At 38.0% G+C, this 12,522-nt stretch overlaps 2 protein-coding genes across 4 annotated transcripts in view; both read right to left on the bottom strand.

Annotated features, from left to right (window-relative positions):
- Positions 1-3,228, bottom strand: part of LOC146647649 (integrin beta-1-like) — a 35,252-nt gene extending 32,024 nt beyond the window's left edge. Inside the window, exons 1-2 of one of the 3 annotated variants that reach the window (XM_085387964.1) lie at positions 2,890-3,228; positions 1,059-1,142 (exon numbers count right to left, since the gene is read on the bottom strand). The gene's annotated coding sequence lies outside the window, so the exon portion shown is untranslated. The remainder of the gene's footprint in view (positions 1-1,058; positions 1,143-2,889) is intronic. The other 2 variants (XM_085387962.1, XM_085387963.1) reach the window with 2 other exon arrangements.
- A 6,605-nt stretch (positions 3,229-9,833) lies between these two features.
- The window catches only part of LOC146647648 (neuropilin-1a-like), a 94,995-nt gene continuing 92,306 nt past the window's right edge, over positions 9,834-12,522 (bottom strand). Inside the window, exon 18 of the mRNA XM_085388670.1 lies at positions 9,834-11,355. Coding sequence (XP_085244796.1) covers positions 11,081-11,355 — 275 coding nt within the window. The 3' untranslated portion in view covers positions 9,834-11,080. The remainder of the gene's footprint in view (positions 11,356-12,522) is intronic.

The following is a 12,522-nucleotide window of genomic DNA, read 5'->3' as shown; positions in this document are numbered from 1 at the left end:
TCAGCTGATGCCTTAATTGTCAAGAATGCAGATCTTTATTTTATATTGACCTCTTTATCAACAAAGTCAAAGTATTCGTTTTACCTAAACTATCTGTTGCAAAAAAAAAGAAGAAGAAAAAAAAGTTTAAGGTGAGATTTGATTATTCTGACGAGCCTAAGCCTGTGAGCTCTTGCTTTTAAAATCTAAAAAAAAAAAAAAAAAAAAAAAAATGTGAGTAAATCCAACATACCCAGTGTGTTAGATATCCAGCAGTCATGAAATCTTACTCTGACACAGATAAATCTATTGTTTTAGCTGAAAAATGTTTGTAGAGTTTGTTTGAAGTTTTTTCAGGTATGAAAAAGATCCCCATCTCTCAACATTCCTCAGAGGGATGAGATAATGCATTCGATATTTAACAAACTCCAAATTTATGTTGTGGGAAACTATGTAAATGTCTCTTTCTGTTTACAGAGTTTACTCAGTCTGATCCCAAGTGAGAACATTTTAGCTGCTCAGTTATCTTTTACATGCCAGAACAGTTTTCCCTAAATAAAAACTGCATTAAGAATTTACTACGGCTGGATTTCATTAAACACTGTATAAATTAGTTAACTGACGTACTTCCAAAGGCTTTGAAATTTGAAATTGCTCATGCTAAATGTTTTGTAATGTAATTTTATCATTGTTTCCATCAATTACAGCAGGCCAGCAGTCTTTACATTTTTGGGGGATGGGGGGGCTTTTCACCAAAAGAGAGGTTATTCTGGGAAATTTCTTTTACTCTGACTTATAACAGATTTTAATAAGACCTGTTGTAACCAAAGAAAACCCTGATGATTCACAGGGTTGTGTCTTCACATGTCTTGTTTTTCCCAGCCGAAAGTTAATGAGGCAAACATTTTCGCTTTAAAGTGAGAAACCAAGCAGCGAGTCCTTGTAGTTTAAGAGGCTGCAAATGGATTCATTTTGACCATAAAAGGATTACCCACCTGGTGATGTGCAGTTACATTTCTAGGGAGCTACAAGTCAAGTTACAGCATATGGTTACAGAAGGGTCTGTGGTAACACTATACCTATGAGCATTGAGTTAACGCAGAAGTACAAATCCAATGTAAAAATGGCCTCGGGTCCATCTACCAACCTTCGTGCGTTTCTTTCTGCATAAGATAAGATAAGATAACCTTTATTAGTCCCACACGTGGGAAATTTGTTTTGTCACAGCAGGAAGTGGACAGTGCAAAAGTTATGAGGCAAAAATTAGAATACAATAAGAATAAATACAGTACACAACTGTACAGAATAGAATAAAATAAAATACTATATACAGTAGAATAAAATAAAATAAATATACAATAAGATAAAAATAGAATACAAATACAAATACTATATACAACTGAGTAAAAATACAACGATGAAGTGTTATGAAACTTTTCTCCTCTTAGATGTGAGAACTACCACATTTTACCACTGACTCAAGCCTCATAATATCTATGAAAGGATCATGATTATATCTCCTCAAACAAACACTCCCAGTTGCTTTGTCTTGCCATCACTGGAGGTCCTGTAATCTGTGACTCACATCTGACCAGTCAGAAGCAGGCTAAGGCACTGAGTAAGGTTAAATGACCCTCCAAAACTCCCCCGGATACTTGCAGGGCCTTGCCTAAACAGCACAACAATGTAACTAAGGAAGTGACTCACTGGTGCACATTTGGCTACAGTCTGCAGGCATGTCTGGAATTAACATGCCTGGTGAACATTATCTGTGCTCTACTGCTGTACAAGATCAAATACATAGGTGTTTGTCACACCTCCATATGACACCGTTACCATGTCATTATAATGCTGTCTACAAGCCAAGACTGGTCAGTAATTAACACGAGTCACTTTATTAAAGCAACAACTAGATGGCCACCAACTACTACTTCAACCAACTCAGCTTGCTCAGGGAAGACAAAACACAGCCCGAGGCTGCTATTCCTTTACAGGAAGATGCAAGCAAGACCAATCTTGTCCAACTGGAGTGCTGGCGTCAACATAGCTGAATCACAGCTGTGGCCAAGGCTGAACAAGAGGTTCTTAAGAATCTGGTTAACCAAGCTGACCTAGATTTAAGTCATCCTGGATCTTACTATATCCTCAACCACAGTTTACAGTCCATAATGCAGTCTAACCAAACCATAGTCCAGCTGTGGTCTCTTCAAGATATTCTTTACAAGTCTCCCAGGGTGGTGTGGGTCTACAAAAGGGAAGTTCTATTCTCAGGACAGCAGACTAAACTTAAAGGCTGTTTAGGACACAGTGGGGGTGGCTTTAAACTTTGAGCCAAATGACCACATTGTTTATTCAAACCAGGCAGTTTCTGATTGATAACTTGGGAATTAAAAGCAATTATTTTACAAATCTGATGACTTCACAACACCACAATAACTACTACAACTTTGTATAACAAGAAGCCAAGTAAAAAACTGGAAAACAATTTAAGCCTCTGCTAAATATCTGATTTGATTCAACAAGATTAAGCTTTGTTAGCAGCTCCCTTTGAGGGACAAATCCCACTGTCCACTCACAGTTTAGCCTCCCACACTGCCCTCTTCAGTAGTACAAAGCGGCTACTTTTTGGCCTACTTTCAGCACAAAGCTCAATTTGAGATTTTATCGAGGAGCCTGCTTGAGGTGTAGCTTTAAACAAGCCAACATTTCACATGCTACAGAGCTGAACAAACAAAGAAACCAACACTGAACTAAAAACTAAACCGCTAGCTAGAGTTGCCGTTAATCCACACCCAAACTTTTTTTTAGCCTCAAGACACACATTCTTTGCTTCTCCCCCATCGTCATTGTGATTTCAGCCATGGCAGGCCGGTAAATGTCACAAATGTCGGTTAAAATAAAACCACTCACCTTAAGCCGATACCTTTGTGACGTCTGTGTAGATTTACAGTAACATTTGCTTCCAAAAAGTGTCCTCGTCAAACGGAATATAACCGGTAACTGAAGCGAAGACTAGCTAGAACTGTTCTGAGGGTCCGCTTTGTTTTAGCTAATTAAGCCGCACCGCTCGGACGTAACGTTAGCGATTAAAAACGGGCGGAGTTAACGTTTATTCATGTGAGCCTTCTCAATAATAGATAAGGCTCTTTGAGATCCCGCTCAACCAACACGTTACCGCCGTGAATTTGGTGCTGCTGGGTGTTTTTTCTATGCCCCTACTTCATAAACCTCTTCTTATTTAGCTCCGCCTACACAGGAACAACTGCGGCACGCAGAGGGGAAACGAACAACCACACAGGAGAGAGCAGTGAACCCTTTTTCACCCTCGATGCGGTGAAAAGTCACACGCACAATCTCGCAGGCTGTAGCCTTTGAAGTAAACACTCATACACACACATATGCACAGTGTAAAAGTAATTTACACTCAAATAATTATATTCAAAGGCAAATATCGTTCTTAATTTTCACACAAGATACATTTTTTTAGATTTTTGTTTGTTTGTTTTTCGCTTTTGATATGCCGATACCAGGGGCGTTTCGAGGAATTTTTCAATGGGGTGGCATTGGGTGGACTATGAACAAAGCAGAGAAGCCCCACAGCAAATCTGAATATTTGAAAAAGAAATTAATACGTATGTAAAAAAAAATTAAGTATAGAACATTGTGTGCAATATTTAGGCATGAATCACAATGAAAAGTGACACAATGCAATAGTTTAAACACTGTTTTGTAATGATAGTGTATTCATTCAACAGAATTATATACACAGTATTTTTAAAATAATTGCTTTATAACTTCTATTTCAGGCTACTTAGTAGTTCTGCACTATACTGTAAAGGTAAATACTCAGTTATAGCGTTATTTTACAAAAAAGATTTAAAGAGCAAACACAGAATTTTATAGGCTCATGCAATATTTTTTATTTGAAATGTAATCTAAACAAATCACAAGTCCTTGTATTAAGATACCTTCCACCAAACTATCTCAACTAGGAAGTTCATCTGCAGAGGGTTTTTGTTTGTTTGTTTTTAGCTCTGCTGCGCTTAGTTTCCCAGATTCTTCACTTCCTCTGTTAACAGTATGAAGATTAAGTCATTTGTCACCTAGACCTATTTCCTGTAAAAAAAAAAAAAAAAAATTAAAAAAAAGATTTAAAAAAAGAATGCTAACAGCTACTGTGCTTTAGTAGTCGTAGCAGTTCAACTTTTCAGCTTTGATGACCTCTCACTGACAGTTTTAGCAGTTACTTCTTATATTGATCTTATATTGGTGTATAGCAGCTGATGCTGCCAGCTAGAAAACTGAGTCATGAAGTCACCAGCTTTATTAAACATCTTGTCACCACTGCACACTCATCTTGCTTCGTACCTTTGACAATCCATTCAGGAAGAGTTCACTTGGTGCTCTATTTCAGTCTCTGATTCATATGTGTGTGTGTGGGGGGGGGGGGGGGGGGATCTAACATGACCACAGACTTCTGTAATTTGTTTTTCTTCGTTTAATGGGGCACCACAGAAGAATGCAAAGAAAATTGGCGATGTTTGCATTTGCTGAACCAGTCTGGAGGATTCATAGTAGCAGCATGAACACACTTACTTCATCCTTATATATATATGAGAAATGAACACCAGAAAACTACATTTTGAATCATTCATTATTTGCATTGTATGCATGACGGTTGGTTTGCATGATAAGATGATAAGGATAATGTTAAGGTCGAGTACCATCAATGTTAGATGTCTAGCATAGATTTAAAATGCACTTGCACAAATAGAGTTGAAGTATTACTGGCCAGTTAAAGCCCTTAAGACTAAAAGACACATTTTAACCATACGGCATAACCATATTCTATAATTTCGGCACTTTATTTGCATTGCATCCATAGCCACTTTAGAATTACCCATTAACCTAACATAGATGTCCTGTAGAATAACCAAGAGAAACCACACAGGCATGCAGGCTATACAGGTAAAGGGCACAGCAGGGGTTCGAACTCAGAACCTGCTTGCTGTGAGGCATCAGTGCAAACCACAGTATAGTGTTACTCCAGGAAATAAAACTGCGGATACAAAAAAAAGAGGGTGAGAAAGTGGTGAAGTGGGTCCGATTTGGGCAGGAAACCTAAGTTGAAACAAAGCCACAAACTGAAGTTCACACGAAATCAGACTTACCTGGTGTGAGAAAGATGTTGTCATTTATGCAGGTCAGAAGTTGTATGAGAATAGAAACGGCGCGATCGTGGCTCAAGAGTTGGGAGTTCACCTTGTAATTGGAAGGTTGCCGGTTTGAGCCCCGGCTTGGACAGTCTCGGTCGTTGTGTCCTTGGGCGAGACACTTCACCCGTTGCCTACTGGTGGTGGTCAGAGGGCCCGGTGGCAGCCTCGCCTCTGTCAGTGTGCCCCAGGGTGGCTGTGACTACAATGTAACTTCCCATCACCAGTGTGTGAATGTGTGGATGACTGGTTGTGTAAAGCACTTTGGGGTCCTTAGGGACTAGTAAAGCACTATACAAATACAGGCCATAGAAATGCATTTAGTTTTTGCATCTGGCATATGATCGTGTCACATATAGTATTAATAGGGTCAATGCTGCCTCTTTGTGGGCAAAACACAACATAGCAAAGGGATGCTTGAAATTACTGGGAAAAAACAAACATCCATGAAATTTTTGTCTTTCTATAAACCAGTTCAGGGTTTTGGGTGGAGTAGACCAGATGCTCTTGAATACTGGTATCTAAAGCATTCTGAAAACAGATGTACAACATGATATGAATGACATTATTTTATTTATAAGCCGAGGGTTGAAAAAAAGCAAAGTACAAATATTTAGCTAAAATTCACAAAGAGCAGCAGCACAGTTGTTGTGACTTATTTCTCTATATAAATGATTATAAGTTACTATTTTTCCCACGCTGCACCACTACAACCAATCTAACGTTTCACCCACCTGCTCAATCTCAATTTACTGGTTTTTCTGTTTAGGTGTGAAGGTAACGCCATCTGTCTGCAATGAAGGCAACAATAGATATTTAATTTTTTAGAATTCACATTGTTTCCCCTTCTTTTTTTCCACAAAAGCGGACGTTCAAGCTGACTACATTAATTGGAATTCAAATTTAAGTTGAAATAAAGTTTCTATTTCCTTGTGTTAATATTTAATTATTATATTGAGATTTGCACCAAAGTTGTTGGTAGAAATGTCCTCCAAAGAGCTTTTCAGTTTTATACTTTGAGTTAGGGCTGTGCAATATGACCAAAATCTCATATCCCGATATAAGAATTCTATCATCCGATAATGATATAAATCACAAAAATGTAACATTTTCTGTAAATTCTGTGAATCTCGAGCAGCTCGACTTGTGTGAAGTGTTTCCAGCTGCGCGTCATGTAGCTGGAGTCGAGTGTTTTAACCGATGCATGAAACCATACATTTTTAGACATAAGTTGTAACAGCCGCCGTTTTCTTTGTGAGTATTTATTACACAGGGTGCTGCGGGGAACAGCCTGTTCTAGCGTTTGAGTCTAAGGTCTATTTTTTAGCACCTGGCGGCTCTTTTTTGCTTCTCATCCGTAAATAACCTGCTCTTTCACGTGATTCAGTTTATTTTGAAAAGTCTCAACAGGATCTTGAGCTTTATTGTGAAAGGTTTATGTGGAACATAAACAAGCAGACACGCGATGGTGTTACTGTCATTGTTGCTAACCACAATGCATAAAAACAGGCGCTTGTCGGTCTGTAGTGTGGTTATATTAAATATAAGAGAAAGAGAGAACTTTAAGAAATTAATATAGCCACTACAGTGTCCATCAAAACGATGAAAAAATATTGTCGTAAACAGTTTATTTTGCGACACCAAGAAACACACAATAGCGTAAAATGAAACAATAGACGTTTTTATATCGTTAGCCGATATATATCATTATATCGAACAGCCCTACATTTCACTGTCTGTACTTTTTCCACTTTCACTTGAGTAAAGAAGTGTGGCACTTCAACTTCTAATACAGTATTTTTGTAACACAAGTATTTGTACTTCTACCTGTGACAAATTTGTGTACTTTTGCCAAAAGATAGTGATACATTGCCTTTTTTATTGTTCATAGAAAATACAATATGACTAGATGTTTCTAAAATGAGATACCAAAAGTCTAATTGGGAAACTTTTTTCACTGTTTTATATTCTGCTACACTGTGTTCAAAAGGAACAACCTTTAGTTTGAAGGTGAACTTTCTTTGATTCTAGGTTGCTTTGTGCTTTTTAAGATTTTCATTTTTTGTACAAGCCGGATAATTGACAATCTTGAGCTTCGGTGTGCCAAACCGCATTACATGTCTTGAGCAATAATAAGACAGGCAAAGCAAAACTTACACATCATGTAGAGAGGGGTCTCACAGACCAATAGGAAAATAGGAAATTTTGTAGGCAACATTTGTGGTTACTTTTCTACAATGCCAGGATTTGTGTCCAGTATTTTTGATAAACTGACCTTCATCCAGCTGTAGCTTTAGCTTAATCACAATTTGTCCAGAAAAAAGAATAAAAGCCAGAAATTTTAACCCATCCCTGAAATCTTTAATGTCCCGTGCCTGGTGTGTTGGCAGCAACATGCTAAACCCTCTTGGTAACTCCTAAAGCAGGGGTGTCGAACTCCAGGCCTTGAGGGCCGGTGTCCTGCAGGTTTTAGATCTCACCCTGGGTCAACACACCTGAATCAAATGGTTAGTTCATATGAGGCATCTGGAGAACTTCAAGACATGTTGAGGAGGTAATTTAGCCATTTGAATCAGCTGTGTTGGATCAAGGACACATCTAAAACCTGCAGGACACCGGCCCTCGAGGCCTGGAGTTCGACACCTGTGCCCTAAAGTGTCCCGTAGGTAGTCAAAAGTCTCCCAAACAAAGTTAAAAAGTAAGGAGAAACACTGTGTTAACCGAGGATTTTCCATCATCTGAGGTATCCGGTCCTTGTCACATAGTGACGCCCACATATTTTAAAGTAACATCTGCATATGACAAAATTGCTGCAGTGAAAACCCTTTTAAATAGAAATAAAGCTTTATGTAATGAATAGAAAATATATCTTTGATGTTAGAAAGAAAAAGCAGCTCAGCTTTTAATTAAAACATTTATTTGATCCAATTCTTTGGAATGTAATAGTCAATGAGGAGAGTCTGAGACAACAGAGACAGATGAGTCTGAGTGTTGACCAGAAAGTCAAAGTACAAACAATACTATTAGTCACGTAAGGCCTCACTGCTTTCCAATGTTTTTTTTTTAACTTCCTCATTTCCTTTCTTTTTCTAGATTTGAGACAGCAAAATTACAGAAAACGGTACTGAAAATAAAACTTTTTTTTTGTCATACAAAGAAAAAAAAATAAAACATTGGCACGTACATCAGTGACAGTACAAAAACACAAGGTGATATTATACCAAGTAAATAAAATTGTTACTTTTCAAAGAGACGCATATAAGCTTTTTCAAGAATGAAAAACATCTCTGTAAATTGTACATTTCAGAATTATAACGTAGTCTTCTGAAACCGTGTTAAAAAGAAGCAACAATAACACTGTCCTCTCTTCCCTCCTTCCTCTCTTTTTGCAAATCAACATCATAAACACATAGATTATTTATTTCTTTTTTAAATATATCAGTGCAACATTTGTTTTCACGTTGAGTGCTGCAGCATCCTTGTAAGTTTAAAGGGGGAGGATATCCTATCTGGTTATTTTTCCTGTTATGAATGTACAGGTAAAACTTTAGCAAGAAGATGAAGAGTTATGTGGAAGAATAAAGCATGAATGCTTCAACAGTCAGCACACTTTATTTGATTGTGGATGCTTACTGAATGGCTACAGAGAAAAGACAGTTAAAGATGGAGAACTGATACTTAGGTGAGCACTTCTCAGTTTGAGCTGGGTGATGTCTCATAATGCTACATTAAAAATAGGTAGAGTTACCACTCATGGTGCAGTAGAAACAGGAAATAAACAAGGCAAAATGTCAGTCAACCACACTACTGGGTTTCAATAAGTTTTGTGCATGTATATTTTGCCCCAACTTAAGGAGCATTAAGTCAGAATGTTCCCATTTAAAACAAACATCTGTTTGAGGTTGTCAGATAGTTAGAGAGTAGTAAAAAGTTTTCACCAACATTTTCTTTTTACGGTGTTTTAAAGAAGAGACCCATATAACAAGAAGTTCAGCTAAAAAGCTAAAGCACAACAAAGCAGTCTTTGTAGAACACTTGCTGTTCTTAGTTTTTAACCAGTTTTCGAAGATAAATACCCTGACTTTATATTTCACAAACACCAAAGTTGGTAAGTGTAAAGGTTTACTATGGTTTACAGTAAATAAGGCATTAAAATGCTCAAGCAAATTAAAGACCAAGTACAAACCACATGAAATAGAAATACAAAACCAAATCTCACAAAATAAACTCATTTTAAGATTTTTTTTTAAAGTGAAAACAATTTTAAATTTCCAGCTGTTCTTAATTATTCATTCCTATCTGAAAATGAAACCAGTCTGCTCAATAATAGATGCTGTTAGACCCTAAAGAGACTGAAAGAGATGCTTGAAGTCCATCACAAGGCTCCCAGACCACTGGGCACCCTTCTGCTTAAAGCTCTAGCAGTCTCATTGTGTGCCAGTGGCGTTCAAAAATAATCTTAACAATCCATCCTCAACTTGTTGTCAGCATCTTTATGGTACTGAGGTTACCCTGTACAAAAAAATCCATCATCTCTTCTTTCAAGGCATATCTGATGCTTTTCTCCTTACTCTCATTTCCATGTCTGTAAAAACATAAGTGAAAACCAGGGAACAGTTAAATTCAAAAACCACAAAAACAACAGGTCTGTATCTCTTTGTTTTTCTATACATTATCAAAATCCAAATGATAAACAGTGACATTTCTTTCAGCATAGAAAGGATGCTGCAGCACTGGTGTCTTTCTCTATAAAGAGGGCGCTCAAATATATTAAAACCTATGTACAATATGTTGGATGTGTCGTGAAAATGAGGCATTCGGGGCTCCTACACATTTTCCATCTGGAAAATTCCATAGATTTCACAAGTTTTCCTAAATGTCGCCTAGATTTTAAAAGTGTGTCAGTGCCACTGTCATTGAGGCATGAGGATCTACAGAGCTACACCAACACATGTGATATTTGACAACACACTACAACATTAAAAAGTTTGTAGGTTTATTATCACAATGTGGAAACGTTATTTTTTTCCATTTTTTTTCACATCCGTGTAGGAACCCCAGATGGGACATTAGCTGATGGGAAAACAACCAGCAGAAAAAAAAAAGGCAACAGAAAAACTGGAGGAAAAAAAGAGGCACTGTCGGAACTAGACGCAGGTCAACAGGCAGGGACGGGTCCCCGCTTTTCACACACACACACACACACACACACACACACACACACACACACACACACACACACACACACACACACACACACAGATGCATGCTGATCATGTACACAAACATGACTGTAATGATACACACCTCTACAGTCAGACTACTACCCATACACACCTTATATACAGATGTGTATGAATGTGACACACACACACACACACATAAACACTTTCATGCACACATGGGGACGGGGACATACGGCCAACAAGAGCCAGATATCACAATAGCATATTTCAAATAGTTTGCCTGTTCTGTGTAACAATGACATCTGAAACAACAAAAGAGGAAAAAACAAAACAAAAACCAAGCAAACAAACAAACGAAAAAAAAAAAAAACATTTTATCTTTCCAAATAATACTTTCATCTGAATTGGTCTCAACACCAGCATGTGATTACATGAAATCAACAAAGCACGCCGAAAAACAAATAGAATCCTTAGTTTTCTTCTTTTTTCTCTTTTTTTTTTGCTGTACAGATTCTTTATACACAGTGCCCCCTATTGGTGAGTCCCTTCCACTGCTGCTCCTGAGAAATAAAATTACATCGGCTCACTTTTCAGCCCACCCTGCCGTCCCATTGGTGGCTTCAGCCCTGTGTTCCACTTTCTTGATTGGCTGCATCGAACGTGTCCATGCGGAGCAACTGCAGCTCCGTCCCCGTTTCTAACTCACGCCTCTGAGTAGTTAGTCTGTCCATTTATCTTGTCCTTCTTTAGTTTCACACCATCTACCAGCTCAAAGTTATAGTTTTCAAGGGCAGATAAGTTCCTGTCTGTCATGCTGCCCTGTGAGCAGGCACAGTACAGGACAACACCGCAGATGGCGCCCAGGAAGACACCCAGAGCTGACATGGCAATGATTGTGATGAGGATCGGGTCCAGGGTCTTCAGCATGTTTCCTGGGCTGCCAAGTGGACTGTTTTCTTGTGAGTAGGTGTCCATGGCTGCAAAAGATTAAAAAAAGATTCCATTTAAAATATTCACAATAGAAACAGATTCTGACCTTGAAGCCAGTGTCAAATGTAACGTCAAAAAAGTCACTTCAGTGGATGGAAAGTTTTAAAATGTGTCTCTCAAATGATCCTAAATCTAGTCCCTGATTGTCCTAAACTCTGATTTTTAATGAAAGACATTTTTTTATTTAATTTTTTTGGTTGGAAAGCCCTAAAAGAGGTTGACTCTTGTTTACTAAGTGTAAATGTTCATAATTTTATTGAGTTTTGATCTCCTTTCTTAGATTTATGTAGGGAAAGCTGATGTAACTTCAGTGGCTACTAAACTTATAGTATTCTTACTATGTTATAACCAGGGAGGAAGCTGCAAATATATATTCATGTGTACGTCTTGTTCTTTGGTAAAGCGTATCTTGACGATAAACTACATCTGAAACAGAATCAATGCATGTGCGGGTCCTTTACTAGAGGCTTAAGGAGCTTGAGGGTCCTTATAGTATTTTTGATGTTTCTAGGACTGCACTCTTTTGGACAGAGATCTCGGAGGTCTTTCCTGGAATGTGTTGAACATTCCAGGAAAGAATCAGATTCAACACATTCCTGGAATGTGTTGAATCTGCTGGACCCATTCACCCAATTCGACTGGTCTCTGACCCAAGTCTTCACCATCCCTATATTTGCCAAGAGGGATGGTGAAAATTCCCCCCTGTGACCTATATGTCACTGCCTTGCTAATTATTTCTTTATTCCTGGTCAACATAAAAATGAAATCTTAGCTTTTAGCTATGCACTAAGGTTGCGGTTTGCTGCATCCTGCTGTTATGAACAATATCTCTTTAGAAATTATATACACAATTTGTTGGGTTGATAGAGAGGAGCAGCCACACTCCCAATTAGAAACACTAGCTCCTGATCTGACTAAATGTATCAGAGTTGCCTTCTTCTCCATACGGAGATTTGCAGATGTGGGCGAAAGAGCAGAAGCAGAAAGCAGAAATCATCAAACTCGGCTGTTTTCTACTTCTGATATGTCAGAATCTACTGGAGCGTAATATTTATTTGCTATTTTGTCAATTGACAGCATTTTGTGTTATTGAAATTTTAGATTATAATAGCGATACATGGAAAGGCCACAGATATCTGAAGAGGAAAATGCGA

Source organism: Rhamphochromis longiceps, linkage group LG18 (genome assembly GCF_057381845.1).
Source record: "Rhamphochromis longiceps isolate RC_006_pf linkage group LG18, R_longiceps_female_GT1.1, whole genome shotgun sequence".
NCBI lineage: Eukaryota > Metazoa > Chordata > Actinopteri > Cichliformes > Cichlidae > Rhamphochromis > Rhamphochromis longiceps.
This window is presented reverse-complemented; position numbering and strand designations above follow the sequence as displayed.